The sequence below is a fragment of the Saimiri boliviensis genome, chromosome 13 (genome assembly GCF_048565385.1).
Source record: "Saimiri boliviensis isolate mSaiBol1 chromosome 13, mSaiBol1.pri, whole genome shotgun sequence".
In the NCBI taxonomy this organism is placed as follows: Eukaryota; Metazoa; Chordata; class Mammalia; order Primates; family Cebidae; genus Saimiri; species Saimiri boliviensis.
The window spans coordinates 62,085,314-62,104,258 of NC_133461.1; the positions used below are offsets into that span (position 1 = coordinate 62,085,314).

The 18,945-nt window shown below is 38.8% G+C and overlaps 1 protein-coding gene across 20 annotated transcripts in view; it reads right to left on the minus strand.

Annotated features, from left to right (window-relative positions):
• Positions 1 to 235: 235 nt before the first annotated feature.
• EPB41L3 (erythrocyte membrane protein band 4.1 like 3) overlaps positions 236 to 18,945 on the minus strand; it is a 223,820-nt gene continuing 205,110 nt past the window's right edge. For 5 of the 20 annotated variants that reach the window (XM_074383732.1, XM_074383740.1, XM_074383737.1 and 2 more), the window contains 13 exons: positions 18,419 to 18,472; positions 14,753 to 14,818; positions 14,091 to 14,282; positions 8,228 to 8,302; positions 7,756 to 7,854; positions 5,892 to 6,626; positions 5,256 to 5,375; positions 4,274 to 4,651; positions 3,431 to 3,562; positions 2,497 to 2,595; positions 1,940 to 2,020; positions 1,555 to 1,671; positions 236 to 371 (listed from right to left, as the gene is read on the minus strand). In XM_074383732.1, the coding sequence (XP_074239833.1) occupies positions 1,561 to 1,671; positions 1,940 to 2,020; positions 2,497 to 2,595; positions 3,431 to 3,562; positions 4,274 to 4,651; positions 5,256 to 5,375; positions 5,892 to 6,626; positions 7,756 to 7,854; positions 8,228 to 8,302; positions 14,091 to 14,282; positions 14,753 to 14,818; positions 18,419 to 18,472 (2,142 nt within the window). In that variant the 3' untranslated portion in view covers positions 236 to 371; positions 1,555 to 1,560. Of the gene's footprint in view, positions 372 to 1,553; positions 1,672 to 1,939; positions 2,021 to 2,496; positions 2,596 to 3,430; positions 3,563 to 4,273; positions 4,652 to 5,255; positions 5,376 to 5,891; positions 6,627 to 7,755; positions 7,855 to 8,227; positions 8,303 to 14,090; positions 14,283 to 14,752; positions 14,819 to 15,016; positions 15,053 to 18,418; positions 18,473 to 18,945 lie in introns of those variants that run through there. The other 15 variants (XM_074383734.1, XM_074383741.1, XM_074383735.1 and 12 more) reach the window with 12 other exon arrangements.

The window sequence follows — 18,945 nt, forward strand, 5'->3', positions numbered from 1 at the left end:
AGACTTTAATAATAATAAACTATGAAAGGCATGAATTGCTTATGTGTTACATGAGATCACGGTTTATATTGTTGGTTATGAACGTGCAGGTATAGCTGAAAACTGAGACATTTTGTGAAAATTAAAAATGCTGCTATTTGTAATTTTATTGTTGCTTCATGCATTATCAGTTTAGTGATGCTGAATCAGATTGCTTTATTATGGGAGGATCTCTCTGCCAGTGTCTTTATTAATGGTCAAGGTCAATTCTTCTGGACTGAAATTTTCCACGGACAGATACAAGTCAGTTGGGTTAGAAGAGGGAACTCCATATAGGCTCTGGTTTTCCTAATGGTTTGCATGACTGCATTCATGTGCAAGCTAAGTTATTCCTGCAGAAAAGAGATTCGATTAGTTACTCATTTGAAAACAAGTAAAAGATTTTCTCAGATCAAGGACACAAAAAAAGTATCTTAGAGGATAGAATGCTCATTTGGACAAGAGGCCATGACATTCCAGTGTTAAGTCACTGCCAATTATACACTTTCTCTTAAGTAATTATGATAACGCCCAAGTGGCTGAAGCTCATGGAAGAAATTTTTTTTTTGCCATCTTCCAAAATATACTATTCATTTGAGTAAAATGGGTGGTTTTTATATTTCTCTTTTAAGAGATGCCACTCAACAATTTATGTTTCTTAAACCAATGTTAGAGAACTTACTAATATATGAAATCTCCTAAACGTTTTATCACATCACCAAATTGTGCAAGTCACTCGACTGCTGCATTCAGCATTCAAAGCCCTCTCAGAAACGCTCACAGCCCCATGAGTTCTTGCATGGCAGGTTAGTATGCATGACAAGTCTGTGCACACATAGATGATACAGTCTACTTATGATGCTGGCCAAACAGCCACTGGAAAGGCATGTGCTTTCTAAAGGACCACAAGATTGCATTTTTTGTCTCCTCCTGAGACAGCAGTATACTAGGGAGAAAAATCATCCCAAAGAATACAGGAGATATAAGACATCCAAAAAGAAAGTGAGTGCTCAGCTTTCAAATTAAAAAACAAAACCAAAGACCGAAGCATAAACAGGCTATAATCAAACATAGTTGAGGAGAAAGCTGACAATGGGATAATGTTGCCATCAGAAGGAGAAAGGGGTATATATTATTTTCCTAGTATTTGGAACACACAAATTGAGCCTCTCAGAGCAACACTGCCTTAGTTCCAATTAGGCCACATGGCAAGTAAAATCAAATTTGACATGACAAATTTGGATACTGAAAAGAGTGCAGGGCATGGAATAGAAGGGAATACCAGGAAGGCCACACACGCATAGCCTCTGCTCTTCCTTTATCCTCTGACTGGCAGTACATGCAAAAACTCCACAAGAAGGGAAGCTCCAAAAGTGAGACAAACCCGTAAACCAATTCTCCATCCTCCTGGTAACCAGCCCAACAAACGCCAGTGAGAGAACAGAGGGAAGGAAGGATCAGGTGAAGGATGAGAGGGAAGTGCCCCATGCCTCATGCCAGCCTAGGCAAGCCTAGAGAATCAGCATCACCTCTTACCTCTGGTCAATCCTCTCCATCTTCTGGTGTGATCTCTGTCTCTTTATGGACCACTACTTTGGTCACTGACATGTCAGGGTGCTGCTCTTTGGCCTCTTTAATTGCCTGAGCCAGCGCCTATCCCCAGGAAATCACAGAAGGGCAAAAACAAAAAGGAGGTGGAACATGCATGATCAGTGGCGAGGTGGAGACTTAGGAGCCAGATCTATATCCACAATTTACAAATGAGGTACAATGATTACAAAAGGAAAATCATACATTGGAAAGCTAATTCAGAATTCTTTTCAGAATACATGCTGGACTAGAGGAACAGCATTGAAACTGTAGGGCCAACAGGTTTTTCTTTGTGTCTCTGCCAGGGTATTTACTGTCTCACACATACTACCTGGTCATGGTCAATGTCTGCATCTCCCGTGATGACTATTCGCTTCTCAATTCTTGTCTCTGAAATGCCCCCTTTCACAGTCTGCAAGACACAAAGAGAAGCTTTATGAATTTACTCACTGGGAGAAATCATCATTCTTCAGTGGACGAAATGGCAGAAGATGCTGACAGAGCATTGAGTAACATCATTCATTCTTTGAGAACTAAAACTAGAGTTCTATGGCAGTTATGTAACATTTTTAATTCCAGAGGTGAGGACAGAGTGGAGGCCTGTGGGTCTGAATGGCCCGTGTTTCTGGAACACCTACCACATGCCAAGTGCTGGAGTAAGCATTAAGTTTAGGATATCAGAATGTATATTCCTAAAAAGGAACCCACACATGAGGACAAGTGCATCATACATCTAAGAGCTGTAAAAGCTCTCCTTGCAGCTATCCTGGCATCCTAACTCTCAAGCCGCTTTGTGCTTGGGTAGCCCAACTTGTGAGAAGTTCTGAACAAGCACCTTCCTCCAGCTTGCTCTCAAGGAATCCTCTTCTTGGTTCTCACTCCACTTACTTTAGTGATGTGTGTAGTGGTGGTGGTACTGGTGGTTTCAGATGTGATCGTCTGTGCGCTCATCAGCACGCCCGGCTCCAGATCTGTGCCAGGATCAACCTAAAGCAACAGAGGAATAGACCCCTCATCCAGGTGCTCACATTTGCTCAACAGAAGTTGGTTATGCTACTTAAGGCATTATGACAATTTCTTTATCTCCCATTATACAATCATTGTGCTCTTCAGAGTCTGAGAGCTGCTCCCAAGAATAAGAACTAAGTGCAACCAGAGATAACTGTCATTAAAAAAAACTAAGATTTTGGAAATGTGAAGGGTAGATGGCTGAGTGAATACTTTTCTTTCTCCGAGGCTAGGGAAACAGGTTTTTGAGCCTTTTTCTACACTTTGAGACACATAAAGACTTGGTTAAGTCGCCTGCTGCTCCCTGATAAGTAATAGAACGACCATTATTGTCTCACTTTTAATAGAGATGGTCTGGCTGCTGGATTCTCTAAGTCTCATGAATTAAACATTGTGCAGGTTTCTTTTCTTTTTTTTTTTTTTTTTGGTTTTGTTTTGTTTTTTTTGAGACGGAGTTTTGCTCGTTACCCAGGCTGGAGTGCAATGGCACAATCTCGGCTCACTGCAACCTCCGCCTCCTGGGTTCAGGCAATTCTCCTGCCTCAGCTGCCTGAGTAGCTGGGATTACAGGCGTGCACCACCATGCCCAGCTACTTTTTTGTATTTTTAGTAGAGACGGGGTTTCACCATGTTGGCCAGGATGGTCTCGATCTCTTGACCTCGTGATCCACCCGCCTCGGCCTCCCAAAGTGCTGGGATTACAGGCGTGAGCCATCGCGCCCGGCCCAACATTGCGCAGTTCTATGTAAACACGATAAGCCATAAGACGGGTGAAATGAGGAGCCAGGGCTCTGGCCTTCACAGAACATCTCACCTGTGATGATTCATATGTGATGGTTTTGGTTTCGGTGTGAACTACTGGCACTTCCTTGGTAGAAATTTCTAGCTTTACTCCTCCTGGTGAAACACTGCCAAAACTGATGGTTTCTGTCTTCACCGTTGAGGACTGTGCCAAAGGGAAGTAAGTAGAGTGCCTATTATAGTTTGCACAAACAGACTATTTTCTTCCCTTTCCTCTTCGGTGGTTATAAGCACAGGTTAGTATGCGATTAAGGTTTACGTAGGGAGTGAGCAGGGGAACGAGGCATAAAACACGTACATGTCAAACAGTCTCCCGGAATCTCATAACATTTTTATATGAGATTCTCCAAGTAAAGAAAAACATTTTGAAGGCAATAAGGAAAAAAAATAAGTTTTCTATTTAATAACTTCTTAGAAAGAAGAACTAATAATGAGATATTAACTTCCCAAATACTTCGGGAATCTCAATAAAAGAGAATAAAGAATACGCTGGCATTTAGGACCTGGCCAAGCATGGTTTTGGTGCTTCGGGAAAAGTGCACTCATGAGAAATAAATTTATCACGTTTTTTAATATCTTGGCCAACTTTGCATTTCTCAACTTTACTGCTAATTATAATAATTTCAGTGAGAGTAGAAAACATTTCCAGGTGCTATATCATTAATAATTAAGAGATATGTTTGTATGTGATACCAAAGCTGGAAACCAGTATGGAGGCCCCTAATAGGTAGAAGGAAGGAAGAGGAAAAGCTTACAGAAAATTAAAACTTAGCTTCACCATTATGCCGATCTAAATTTCCGGGCATCCTGTATCAGTTTTATTTTAGTGATAAAAGTAACATTAACCACTAGTTACCTCAAAATGAGGCTTTTGTTCCAAAGTTTCTGAAACGTGGATGGCTGCACTCTGCTCCTCTTGTGGCTCACGGGAAGCAGCGGTTGTCTCTTGCTGCTCCAGCACAGCTTTAGCGACCTCCTCCCCTGCTTCCTCTTTAGCCGCCTCCGTCAAGGCAGAGCCCTCCTTCCCTTTAACGCTAGAAGCCCCGGTGAATGTGGGCGGTGCTGCGGCATCCGCGCCGTCTCCTGCGGTGTAAGAAGCATCCCCACTTGCGTGCAGCACACGCCTCTCCTCCACCAGCACGGTCTCCTGCACCACCTTCTCAGTGCTAAGCGGTCGGTGGTGCGAGGCGGGTTCCGTTTCGATTCCACTGGATTCCGTCTTGGTTTCCATTTTCTGCATAGGAAGAGATTGTGGCATCAGTGTGACCTTCCATCAACCAAAGGTCAGAAAGTAACTAAAGCCGCCACTTGCTAGGAGGCCTAAAGCCAGCATCAAGAGCTTATAACCAGAAACACTGACAGGAAATATAAATCAGCTTTCATTCCTCCCATTGGAATCTCTGACGCCTGCCCCTGTCCCTGCCCCTGGTGCATGCACTTGAACCCGTGCTGCTGCTTCCGGACATCCGCAAACCAAACAGAAGGCAGGATAAAGTGCAATCAACAAAACAGAAACCAAAGCATTGCAGCACACTCACATTGGTTTGGGCTGCTTCCTTAGACTCAAGACGTGAGATATAATGCTTTTAGAAATTAAAGGCCATTAAAATTTCTCAACATGTTTGCCTTTTGAATATCTGAAGTACATTCTTGAGATGCAACTAAAGGCATGTGACAGATATGCCAAGCCAGTATAAAGGACAATTAAGTGAAGACACCTTTGAGATGCTGAAGGCAAAGCCAGCTGGATGCAACACACACACACTCACACCCCAAAAAGAGTAAGGAAAGGCAAATGGGTACATTCAGAAACACCAAGGACGAAAACAAATGGCCACCTGAACCCAGGTTTGAGAAGAAGTAACCCCTCCTATGAATTCTGTTGGTTTTCGCGCAGACTCTAATAAACTGAAGATTTCAGAGCCATCCATGAGCTTTTCCCCAGAAGACTGCTTAGTCTGAGTGAACAAAGAAAGGCAGAGTCAAGCACAAAAGAGAGACACAAACTTAGGCACATACACATTCACAGCTTGTTAGACAAAATCGTAGGCAGAGGAGACGGGGGAGGAGGAATGAAGGAATCTCAGAAACAGAGTTCGGAAACAGAAAAGAATGGGAAATAAAATAGAAAACTGGGGTGACCAGGAGCTCTTGTTTGGTAAAGCAGATAGAGTTATTAGGATCGGGATGGCGCCGATTTAAGCAGGTATTTTTCCCCCTTCATTGCAAGCCACAGCAGCACTATCACATCTTGGGAACAGGGAGCTGGAAATTAAATGGAAAGTGTTTAAATGCTGACTTCTGCACTGCGGTATTGATTTAACCATGAAAAAAATTTAAAAAGCTCGGTTGGCTGTTCTCAACATAAAGCCAAGCAGCAAGAGAAACGAAAAGGTTTGGGGTGGAAGGGGACTGCCTCAAAAACTGTCATGCTGGAATTGCAAACTGTGGCCCCAATGAGCGACACTGGTTACCACTACTCGGGAGGCGGACGACTCAGTAACGTAATGGGCAGTAGCCACGGTAAAGGCCGGTTCCTGGGAATATCTCCATTCCGACAGGCTCTTCCTTCGGGGACCAAAGAGGCCCACTTTTAAGACCTCACTCTCTGGCACTTGCTCTGTTTTGCTGAAGCGTCTGCCTTCCAGGCCAGGGAGGACGGTCATGTCCTTCCCCAGCTGTGGAGCCTTCTTGAGGTCTTCGTCTTCTGGACTCTGCCGGCGAGACTCGGCCTCCTTGATGGGCGCCAGGGATTCGGACAATTTCCGCTTTGTGGTCTGGACCTCGGGTCCTCTCTTGGATCTCTCATCGGCAAGGGCTTCCAGGACCTCATACTCTGCCAGTCCGGGAACGGTCTTCACCGACTCTGACATTCCTTTCTCTATCTTCTGAAGGGCTTCCATAGTGGAGGGCTGTCCCACTTTCTCGCCCTCTCTAGCTTTCTCAGTCATAGTAACAATTTTCCCGGAGACAGTGTCGTAGGATTTTCCTAGAGTGTATATTTTCTGTTTGCTGTCTTCTTTCAGTTGCATTTCTCGAGCCAAGTCTTCGAAGCTATGCATTTTAATAGTGCCAGATTTTAACATGTCGGGTGCGAGGTCACCAGTTCTACTGCTCACGGTCACCACCTTGTAAGTCACAATCTTTTTCGAATCACCATCAACTACCTCAGTGGGTATTTTGTCTACAATAACCCAATCCTCTGTGCCCTATATTTGAAATATAAAAGCTAAATTAGAAATTCTGATGGTATCTCATTTCTAAAATAAGAATCCTTTAAAAAAATCAGGGCAACTGCTACATGCAGGTCTGTGATGGGACTGTCCAGGGCTTATGTTATTATCTAATAATTATGGCTGCAATCTCTTCTCTGAAATGATAAACTATAAACTTCAGCTCAGAATACATTCTGTAGGCAGAGTTGTGACTTCTTTAAACTGGAACATACTTTGCAGTAAAGTTTTTGAAGAACAGATTTGCTCTTAAGATAAACTTTGCCATTTTATATTTCAAGATTAAATAACATTATTGAAGTTGTTCTAAAACTTACTTAGCTTTACATGCGTGGGCATAAAAAGTTTTCCTCGTTAAATATAATCTATACTTCATATACTGTTGTTCTCACAAAGAACTTCTCAACATTCTACAAATTTATGTCAATACCATTTTATACATTTGTAAATTGTATTTCCTTATTCAGGGAATTGAATCCATGATAGCATTTATTATTCAATAAATATTGAGTGTGACTGTGTTCAAAGCATTATACCGAAATATTTCCCACAAATGGGACACTATTAGAGCCCCTTATAAATAGTGATCTGTGTACTGTTCGAGTCTTATATATTTTTTAAAGAAATAGGGTTTCCCTATGTTTCCCTGACCTTCAGCCCAGGTCAGCCTTGAATTCCTGGGCTGAAGCAATCCTCCCATCTCAGCCTCCCCAGGAGCTGAGACTACAGGCACATGCCATTGTGCCCAGCTCCAATCTTATCTACAACTGAAGTTTATTGCCTCAGGAGTTTCTCTCCCACTTTCTTTAGTGTTAGTTCCAGTAAAACTAAAGAAATGAAAGCTAAGAAACTTTTGTATTCAGGAAGGCATAATATAATGTGACCGGGTAGGTTAATAGCTTCACAGATTACAGAGGGAAGAGATATCGAACTAGGAGCAGGTGAGTGCCTTGGTTTACATTTTAAACTGGCATGTTTTCTAGAAACGTTTTTGTTTATTGCAGCCTGAAAATTTAAATCTAGAAATATGTGTGCTTTAAAAAAATTACTACAGATCCATCTACATGCTGCTGCTAGATGAGGTGAAATGAATTAAAAGAATAACCTCTAGGGTCGATGGGACAGTTTTCTGGAAAATTATTTGACGAGAAGTAACCACAGAGTCAGCAGAATCTCCTTCCTGCATTTTCTTTATCACACTTGGCTAGTGGGGAAACCAGTAAGAATTCAGAACTTTCAAAATCAATCAACATCATCTAAATTAGCACCATTCTACAGGTAAAAACAGGCAGTAAAACAACATTTCAGCAAAATTATTATTAGAAAGTAAGTCAATGACAACATACAGAGAAAAATCAGCTTGGATTAGAAGCCATAATGAAATGATGCATAACTGATAACTAAAATATTAAGAGAATTCCATTTTCCCTTCCCCGGAATCTAAATCAAAATTATGTACCTACTTTGGTTTTAAACAAAATACATTTAAAAGGGAAAATAAAAACTAAAAACATTTTAATGACACTGAAGTCTGAAGAACAATTCCTTTTGGAAAATCCTTTATGTTTGGGTTTTACCTGAGACTCAAAGAATGGAGAGCTTCCTTGCTGCAAAAATATAATTTTTTCAGAAATCTCTCTTTCTTCTTTGGTCTGTTTGAATAAAGGGGGTTGGGTTGGAGAAGAGGAAGCAGACAGTTTCCAAAAAGGCAAGTTAGGAAGAGAGTTCTTTCATTGTATTATATTTATCTCATATATTCTCATAATATTCATTCTTTTTTTCCTGAAGGAGTAAATTATTGTTTATGCATTTGAAAAATGATCTGAAACTATCTCAAAATTCAGTTTTTTTCCAACGAGTTCAGATTTTCTGAAACTTTGATGTTTATATAACTCAAATGTGCTTCATTTCTATAAACACAGAACATGCAAGAGCAATATAAAGGCATTTAAACAGTGTTTATGTTGGCATTAAAAAGTGGGTATTTAAAATAAAACATTAAGAAATTTTTAAAGATTTAAGTTAGGAATAAAGCCTGACTTCTATTTCTGACAAGCATTTTATTGTATTCCCCATTTAGGTGCTGCTTGTTACAGAGTAGTGAAATATACACAATGTCACTGCATTAGTCACTAATTTAAATAAACCCAGTTATACTTAGATGGATTGATTTATTATCCCACAGATAAACAAAAAAAAAAATACTCAAGGGTACAGCTTTATTTGAACTTTTGTAACATGGTTAATAATTTTGAAAAGTCAATTTCAAAATATCTTGGTGGAAAATTAAGTATATCAATTCATTCTTTAACATAAAAAAATTAAGAAATAGTATTTCATGTTAGGAACTAGGTTTTTACTTTTTAACTACTTTTTTTTTTCTTTAGTATTAAATAGGTACAATTTAAGTGGCAATACATGAGCTATCAAGCCTCTCTCTGCATGGTGTTCAACTCCACAGAGCAGGGATAGAAAGGGTATTTTGGAAGATTAATGTAAAAAATAACAATGGCAAGTTCAAAGTTTGTAGAAGAATAGAACTTTCAAAATATGTTTTATCATTACAAACAATGTAATTTTATGAGAATTATTTAAAATTTATTTTTGTCTAAAAATCTACCAGTACTACATTCAATCATTTGTTTGCAAGATGTTATAAGGGAACATCTGGAATATTCTGCAGGACCTACTGACAGATTTTGATAGTATCATTCTCAAATGACTCTTTCTAATGAGAAACAAGTAAGCCATTTTCAGAGAAGGAAAAAAAAACCCCACAACCCTCTGTCCTGCTGCATTTTGGAGGATGGTATTGGAAAAGATAAAATGTACCATGTGTAATTAAATGTAGATTTTTGTTTCTTTTTCTTTTTTTTTCTTTCTTTCTTTTCTTTTTTTTTTTTTTTTTTTTTTTTTTGCTTTTAATCATAGCCTCTTTTGCAAACAAATGAGAAACAGAAAGGAAAGGTCAAAATTATAGGTACTTTTCAGAATAACACTGCTAGGTCTCTAAGTACAATCACTGAACTAAATATTATTCCTAAGATAAAAGCTTCACAAAAACCCAGCAAAACTGGTTCTCAGCATATCCTGTTGTCTGAAACCAACTAATTAAAAAAATGCCTATGTCTTATAATTGAAAATATTAAGTGTCTACATTCTAAACTGTGTATGTCCAATAACATAAACAGGTAACATAGGGAGTAGATTCTAGAATTTAATTCTATATACGGTCAACCTCCCAATATAGTCAGTCTAGTTAATAGAGAAGTGAAGAGGCAGTGATAAAGAAACTCACTTTTATTAGGGGTTAGGATATAGTCAGGTATATAGCCCAACCATTTCATTTAGTTACTTAAACGTTGTAAGTAATTAATCTCAATATCATAATTGGAAAACAAGGCCCTATACTGGCACACAAAATTCATAACAGAGTTATTTACTGTTGGGTGATTAAAGATTTCTACAAATAAATTTTAGGGAATGGGCAAATTTGCAAATGAATGTTTGGAAATCATGGAAACGGACTAAACTAATCATCTAGCTCAAGGAATCACCATACAGTGAACATGCCTGTAAAACTACCACTCACATGAAAGAGAGAACAATACTGGCGCAGCATACATACTAGTAGGTACTGCTTTTTAATTATGATTTGGAAAATTTTGGTATTCCAGTAACCACTAAGGATATATCTCTAACACGGACAAGGCTTAGATGCATCACAAAAGGCTGTCATGGGAAAGGTTTGTGGACAGAGGATGTACTTGGGCACGCTGCACAAACCACATGCCTACCCTCCCTATGTTTGGTGGGCCCTGGGTGCGGGTGTATTTGCCTATTTTCTAAAGTAAATGAGAATTAGATATTATTTGCTGCTTTGGGGCATCCTTGCTACTTGTCTGCTATTAACTCAAACATCTGAAACTTGAAACAATTGGCAATCAAATTTCCATTTTATACAGGAAACAAACATAAAATTCTCAGAACATAATCATCATTATTAGCTCACTGAATATAATTCTAACTATAATTTTCTTCTAATTGTTCATAAACTGGTAGCATTTTATAGAAATAATTATTATAACAATTCAACTACTATAGATACAACAAAATAAAGAAAAAAGATGGTCACATTAAAACTCAAAAGATCTTTAGGTTTTTTCTTCAATGTACAATTTTGTCACTGAGACAAAAACAAAAACAAAACCAACTAAGCTTTGGGAAGTTCTAAGTTTGGGGACACCGAATTGAAGTTTCTATCTGATTCTGACACAAATAACCATTACTTTATTAGAGTTGTCCATTTTAAAAGTTAAGTTAAACATTTCCATTTACAAGTAATTGGACTTCTTTCTAAACCGGTTTACTGTTTAATTAGAGTGGATTTTATTACAAAATAGAGTGATATCAAACTAGCAAAAGCTACTTTAAAAAATATCCCCTCTAAAATAAAAATCTTTTGGTTATATATTTAAAAACCAGTATGTGTTTTATGTATATAACATACAAAGGATTATAAAAAGGATAAAATTATCTTTTGTGCTTTTCACATACAAAAGTAACAGAAGCCATGGTTTTAACACAGAAATTGGCAATAATTTAGAGTACCAGAGCTTTCTTTGTTGTTCTGAAGGCTATCTACAGGGCCCTCAGCTGGAGTATAAACTTAATGTCCTCGATGACTATGAGGTCCTGGAGAAGAGCAGAAGGGAGGAGAGGCCACTCTGCCTGGCCCTGCTGCCACAGCACCCTGACCGCCTAAAGAGAGCTCTTTTCCTCTGGGACTTGAAGCTCCTTCAAGATGCTTTTCAGGGCTCCTTTGATAAGCAGGGTTAATCAGCCCGGTTTCTAACAAGTTCTTTCTATCTAGTCAAGCTCTTTCTGCTGTGTCTTCGGTTCACAGTGGTAATGGAGCACTGCAGGACTGCAAAACAACCCTGCAGAGGCTGAAAGTAGGGAGTACGCCAGCCTGTGGTCTTCCCCAGTTTAAATAACCACACTGCTTTGCCATTCTGCAGAGGGTATGTTTTTCTTCCTTGATTATGTTGAAAAAAAAAAAATCCTTTCTTAGTCTTCTCCAGTTTTTCTTCACTAACACCGAAAAAGCATTAATATCCAGGGAAAGTTCAGTATATTCAAAATACTCCATAAATTATTAATGTCTTTGGGGGCTTATCAAATGTTAATTCTCTAGTATCTAGAATTTAATAGGTGTAAAACAAATTATCTTACTAGTCTAATGGCCTAGAGTCACGAAGTTCCTTTGTTTATTAGCACCACCCTTTAAATTCTCTAAGTTGTTTCCTAGACTTTCACTCAAAAGTGGCTACCATTTAGCATTTTCTGAAATAACATCATGAGGAGAGAGGCTTTGCTTTGTTTTGTTTGGGGTGGCTATGTGGTTTGTGTTTTTGTACCTTAATCCAGTATCTGGTATCTTTAGAGCCAGTAAATTATTTCCAAAAGAGTTAGTAGAAATAGGGTAAGCCAAACTTAACCAATTACAATTAAATTTATGAGAGCATAACTTAATATTGTAAGGACTATTACATTTAAATCATCTGAATGTGAAATTTATCTCTTGAAACTCAGTAGTTTGAATGGAATTGGAGTTTAATGGTACAAGAATATGTTGGTAATTGTACTTTTCATTTATTCTGCATAAAAAGTGTCCTTTTTAAAGTAAGTCAAATGGATATAGACCTATTCCCTTTTTAGCTAGGTTTGGAATTGTCATGAACATAGTGATAATGAGTTCTTGGTTACTTTTGATAAACAGCTTTCAAAGGAGGTTTAGAACTTGCTCAACAGTAAGTGCAATTCAATTATTCTTTTTACTGCAAGGACTTAAGCACTGCATGCAGAACACTGTTTTAAGAATTTTTCTCCTCCAAAGCCAAAGTTTTCATGTTCTATTCTGTGCCAGCTTCCTGAACAGATATTTCCCAATAAAGGAGTGTTGCAGAAAAGGAGGTTAATCAATATAATGCTAAAAAAGATGTAGTTTTCAAAAACTACTTCTTTTGAAACAGAGATAAAGCAGCATGATGTCTAACAGCAGGTAGTTAAATTAGCACTATAGTAATTTTTGGTTCCCACATTATGGGAGCTCTGAAGTAACACCAGCTGAATCCTCATACTCTTTGGCTGTACATTTAAAAGAGCTTCCTTGGGAGGCCAAGGCAGGCAGATCATTTGAGGTCAGGAGTTTGAGACCAACCTCACCAATATGTTGAAATCTTGCTTCTATTAAAAATACAAAAAAAAATTAGTTGGGCATGGTGGCACATGCCTGTAGTTCCAAATACTCAGGAGGCTAAGGCAGGAGAATTGCTTAAACCCAGGAGGCAGAGGTTGTAGTGAGCTGAGATCACACCACTGTGCTCCAGCCTGGGTGACAGAGTGAGACTCTGTTTCAAACAAAACAAAACAAAACAAAACAAAACAAAACAAAACAAAACAAAACACTCTGTCTCAAAAAAAAAAAAATCTCTTTAAATGTATAGCCAAAGAGTGTGAAATAACCTTACCTAAAAAAAATTTCTGGCCACTACTTTCCCCCTATAAAACATCAACTAAATTTTTTTTTATAAATTTGGCCAGGTGTGATGGCTCATGCCTGTAATCCCAGCACTTTGGGAGGCCGAGGCAGGTGGATCACTTAAGGTCTGGAGTTTGGTACCAGCCTGGCCAACATGGCGAAATCCCGTCTCTATGAAAAGTACAAAAATTAGCCAGTGTGGTGGTGGGTGCCTGTAGTCTCAGCTACTTGGGAAGCCAAGGCAGGAGAATCACTTGAATCTGGCAGGCAGAGGCTGCAGTGAGACAAGATCACCCCACTGCACTTCAGCATGGGGAAAAGAGCAAGACTGTGTCTCGAAAACAAAAAACAAAAAACTTATTATAAATCAGTTAAAATCAGTTATAAATAAAAATCAAATACTCATTAGATCAATAAAAGCCTGGTATACAATATCTCAGAGTAAAGTTGTTCTGAAATGCTATGAACTTTGTTACCATTTAATCAAACAATCTCAACAGGCCTCATCTTGCAATTGATGAGAACAAGTCTGCAGAGTGTTTTTCAATGCAAAAGAAGAAAGCATATGTAGAAAAAGTGTCAGTTCATGAAGAGAATACCTTGATTTATCTCAGCTATAAAATCTAGGTTTATGGTCAGAATCAGCTGATTTTTACTGTAGTCTCCCTGTGGCTTCCTGCCCTAAGAACTGTCTGATGTTCTTATTCACTCCTCAGCCACTTTAATCATTTCACTTTGCAGTTTTCCTTCAGAGCACTGAGCATCTCAGTTCAGGTTAAACATAGATAAGAAGAGACATTTTCTACTCAGAAGCTTGTCAAATGCAATTCCACACCCTGGAGAGAAGGGAGGCGAGTGAACAGAAGGTGAGTCTGACCACAAGCCTGACTACTGACCTCTTCAGGAACAAGGGGTTCGATCATGGGGGCATCCTCCTGCCTGGCGGCCAGTCGCACGGGGGAGGTGGAAAGCCTCTTCTCCCATTCATTCGTGACGGCAGTGTCTGTCGAGGTTTCTAAGAAGGTTCTTTTCAGCTCGCTAATGTTGGTTTGATGTTTCATCAGGTCATCTTGAGTTTTTTCTAGCTCCTATACTCAGAACATAAAGTATCCAACAGTCAACATTTTACATTTGTGTTTCTTTCAGCTCTTTTGTTTGTTTTTTTAAAATAATGTTATTCTTATTAGTAGCCAAAATAAAATACATTTTGATCAAGGCACATGGCACTACCACAAACACTCTGGTGAAAATGTGATTTTCCCATGGAAAGGAAAGAGAAAAAAAAATCTAGTTCACACAAACATGAATACCAAAATAATTTTTAGAAGGTAAACTATAAAGAGTACAATTCACATGTAACCTGAGAGAATTAAAATAAATATACACACAGGAAAAGGGATCTATATCTAGGAGAGAATAAGGAATCAGAAGCTGAGAAGTCATCCCCACTTATTAACAGGTGAGCATACAGTTCATGCATCACAGTACAAGCCCACAGGTATTCCACCGAAAGAAAAACAACCCACACAAACATGCAGTGGTATGTACCAATACCAACCTCTAACATAAGATTACTATGTTTGACATACACATTTTCACCCTTTATTCGTTTAATCAGACTATTCTGAAAAAAGTGGAGAAGAAAGGGAAAAGTAAGGGACACAGTTGTCAAGGGAAGAAATGCCAACCTACACAATGCACCAACACCACGGTAACCGGCTACAGAGCATGCTGAAAGGTCTGAACGCTGTAGACAAACAATGACTTATCAACACTGTTTTTTTTGTTTTGTTTTGTTTTAGTTTTAGTTTTAATTTTCTACCTGTGCCTTGAGCTCTGCATCTTCCTCCTGGTCCGACTGTCAGCATCAAGAAAGAGTGGGAAATAAGGTCTTACATGCAATTTACTCTAAGATTGAAGAACTATGGTCTATATAGACTTGCTAAGTGTCGGCACTCTATGCTCTTGCATATGGATGCACTTCTTTCATATACACAAACCACAACATTCTCACACACAATTAGGAGCTTAATAAGAATGCAGAAGTGAAAGAGTTCTTGCCCGGTGGGTCTCTGGCATTTTGACCAGCAGACACATGTGGTTGAGAAGGTGACAGCAAGGGTGTAGCAGGTTGTTCTTGATGAACATTAGAAATAGTTCAGGAAGTTGGGGGAGCCGGATTAAAATTAAAATTAAAAATTGTAAGAATAGCTACGATGACACAATAATGAGAGCTCCTATGTAGGGTATGAATCTTGCCCTATGGGGTTAGTGATTAGGATTTCCAATTTGTAGACCAGAGAACCCATGCTCAGCCTGGGCCACACAGTGAAACCCCATCTCTCCTAAAATACAAAAAATTAGCTGGGCGTAGTGACGTGCGCCTGTAGTCCCAGCTACTCAGGAGGCTGAGGCAGGGGAATTGCTAGAACCCAGGAAGTGGAATTTGCAGTGAGCTGAGACTGTGCCACTGCACTCCAGCATGAGTGACAGAACAGGACTCTGTCCTTAAAAAAAAAATAAAAAAAAGAATTTCACACAGAGGTTCCCACATTTTAAAGTTTTTGAGACCTTGTTTTTTTTTTTTTTTTTTTTTTTGAGACGGAGTCTCGCTCTTTCATCCAGGCTGGAGTGCAATGGTGTGATCTTGGCTCATTGCAACCTCTGCTTCCTGGGTTCAAGCAATTCTCCTGCCTCAGCCTCCAAAATAGCTGGGATTACAGGTGCACACCACCAGGCCCGGCAAATTTTTTTTTTATTTTTAGTAGAGACAGGGTTTCACCATGTTCGCCAGGCTAGTCTTGAACTCCTGACCTCAAGTGATCTGTCCACCTTGGCCTCCCAAAGTGCTGGGACTACAGGAATGAGCCACCGCGTCCAGCCAATGTTCTTGAATGTATATACTTAAGAACAAATTCGGGGAAAGAAGGCTAATATGGGGAAAGTAAAAAAGTTTTTTTTTTTTTTAAAAGAAAAATCAACTATTATCAACAACACCATGATTTCTTTAAAAGGTTTTAGACGAGATAGTTTTTGAGATTTGAAAAAATAGTTATCCCAAAGCCACTTCATTCTCCCGGTTTTTCTAATTTCAAGGACTGGTTTAATCCGTGGACTGGTGTCTGCGTATCAGTAATTAGTAAGCAGGCCAGGCCACACATGCATGCAGCGGTGAAGCTGTGTTATTCATTATGGCTCTTGGACTCAGGGCCGAGGCTTTATGCCCTTGTGCTATAAGAGGAGACCCAAAATGAAATTATAGGTGAGAAAAGGATTACACCAAGTCAAAGGCCTTAAGAAAATCATTTAGTCTACCTAGGTCTCCCTCTTCTCATTTGCCAATGGGGACAAGACTGCTTACTCTGCATGTCCTACACTGACCACTGCTGTGCTGGCCACCTATAGAAGGGAAAGAGTTTCGTCAGTATCACGGGGCATACAGGAAACTTTAAACACAGTGCCACTATGCTGGTGACATGCTCATTCTTCAGTGCATGGGGGGGGGGTTCACAGTTCTTCATTTTATTTTATTTTTAAAATTTATTTCACTTATTTTTTTGAGGCAGAGTCTTGCTGTGTAGCCCAGACTGGAGTACAATGGCACAATTTCGGGTCACTGCAACCTCCGCCTCCCAGGTTCAGTGATTCTCCTGCCTTAGCCTCCAGAGTAGCTGGGATTATAGGCATGCACTGCCATGCCCGGCTAGTTTTTTGTATCTTTAGTAGAGACAGGGTTACACCATGTTGGCCAAGCTGGTCTCAAATTCCTGACCTCATGATCCACCCACCTCGGCCTCCCAAAGTGCTGGGATTATAGGCATGAACCACCATGTCCGACTTCTTCATTTAATTTTTAAGTTTCATAAGCTACCTATGTTATAGGTATTCCCTCACATGCTTTAAATGTTATATAACACATTTAAAAACTACTGTAGAAGTTTAAGGTATTATTATTAAAATATTTTTCATTTATAGCACACGTTAAGATTCCAGTGAAATTTACTGGATGTATACCGTGTAGTTACATGTAACTAACTTACAAAATCAAGGTGTAGCTTTGTTATATTTGGCAAAGAGAATTACTTACTTGTAATAGATTTATATATGATTGCTTAAAAGAATCTGGATAATTCTTTTTACAATATTTTGTAAAATATTATTTTACAATATTAACTTTAATATTAAAAACTTATGATTTTCCAGCTTTGGACTGAACTCTGGCATTTCTAAGAAAGAAACCTAATAAAATATCATCATGAAATACATTTTCTGAAGATATTTTCAATTAAGTGATATACAGATATCATTTACAACATTTTTAGTTTTTTCTAAATACCTAACTAGAAAATATTATTATAATTGGATGATACAAAAAATAACATTAAAAAATCCTAAAATAAACATTAGTACAAAGTAAAAACTAAAATTTGCTAGTAAAACCTAGCAAAATTAACATCAATAAACAGCTTAACTTCCATTAGTACAGATATTGTTTTTGCAGAAATTTTAACTACTTACCCATAGAGAGATTTGAAAAACAATATAAGCCACACACACACAGACACACATACACAGATTTTACTCTAAAGAATTAATAAAGGAGAAATAACAGTATCTTTTCTATCATTGTTTAATGTGATTATGTTTTTTAAAAAGAGAGTACTAACAGTAATTTAAAAATTCATTTCTTATGAGTGACTGAGGCTATAGCCAAAGGCTACAAAAATGAGTAAGGTAAGTGAGATTTTTAACAAGAATTATCTCACCATTGGGGAATTAAAAATATATCTGCATCCAGCTAATATGTTAGTTAAATTGTTGTGACTTTCTTTCCATTCATTCTATTATACTTCTATAGCTTCTCATTTGGGGTAATCTTTCCTAAAAAAATGTATTATCAGTTTAGGCAAGTGATTCTCTAAATAAGTTCCTAAGATGTGCAGAGTCAATATTGCCTGGAAACTTGTTAGAAATACAAATTCTCAAGTCCACCTCAGCCTTTCTAAATGAGAAACACGTGGCTGGAATCCTCCAGGTAATTCTGATGTAGGCCAGAGTTTAAGAACCACTGGTCTAGACAACAAAATATATATTTAACTCCTACTGTTAAAGGTAGAACTGATCTCCATTACAACAGCTCATATGTGGAGTTCTTAAACACAGAGCCACCCCACAAGGCATTTTTGGTAGGCAACTACCAGCTACTCTCAGCAATGATACCAACCTCAGTAGCGGTGGTCTCCCCGTCGGCTGCAGTGTCCGTGCGCTCACTGTCAGTCTATTGACCACAGAAGTGATCAGGTTCCAGGAGGAAGGCAGGGACAGAAAGTAAACCATCTGGTCAAACACGGTCTGGCACGGGTCAGACAGGTCATTTTCTTTCTCTGTGATCTGTGTCATACTACCTTCCCACAAGAACACAAGTTCAAGCAAAGCAACAGAAGGGCCAGAGCTAGGTGTCATCACAGAGCCAACTCACAGGAAGACCTGAGGCAGGTCCAGCCTGCAGGAGCTGCAGGAGCTGCAGGAGCTGGGGAGCCACACTGACCTGTCTGGTTCTATGTCTCAGGAAAACCAATTTGTCATCCCCACACCCCCGCTCCAACTTTTAACTAAAAATCCCAAGCAAGATTTCCTTAAAATGTTCAATGCAAATAAAACTCATGCTTATATCTATTCTATTCTAGTAATATTTCATATTTGAAAGGTAAATGAAAATGTCCATTTACAGAAAAAGCTATTGTAACAGTC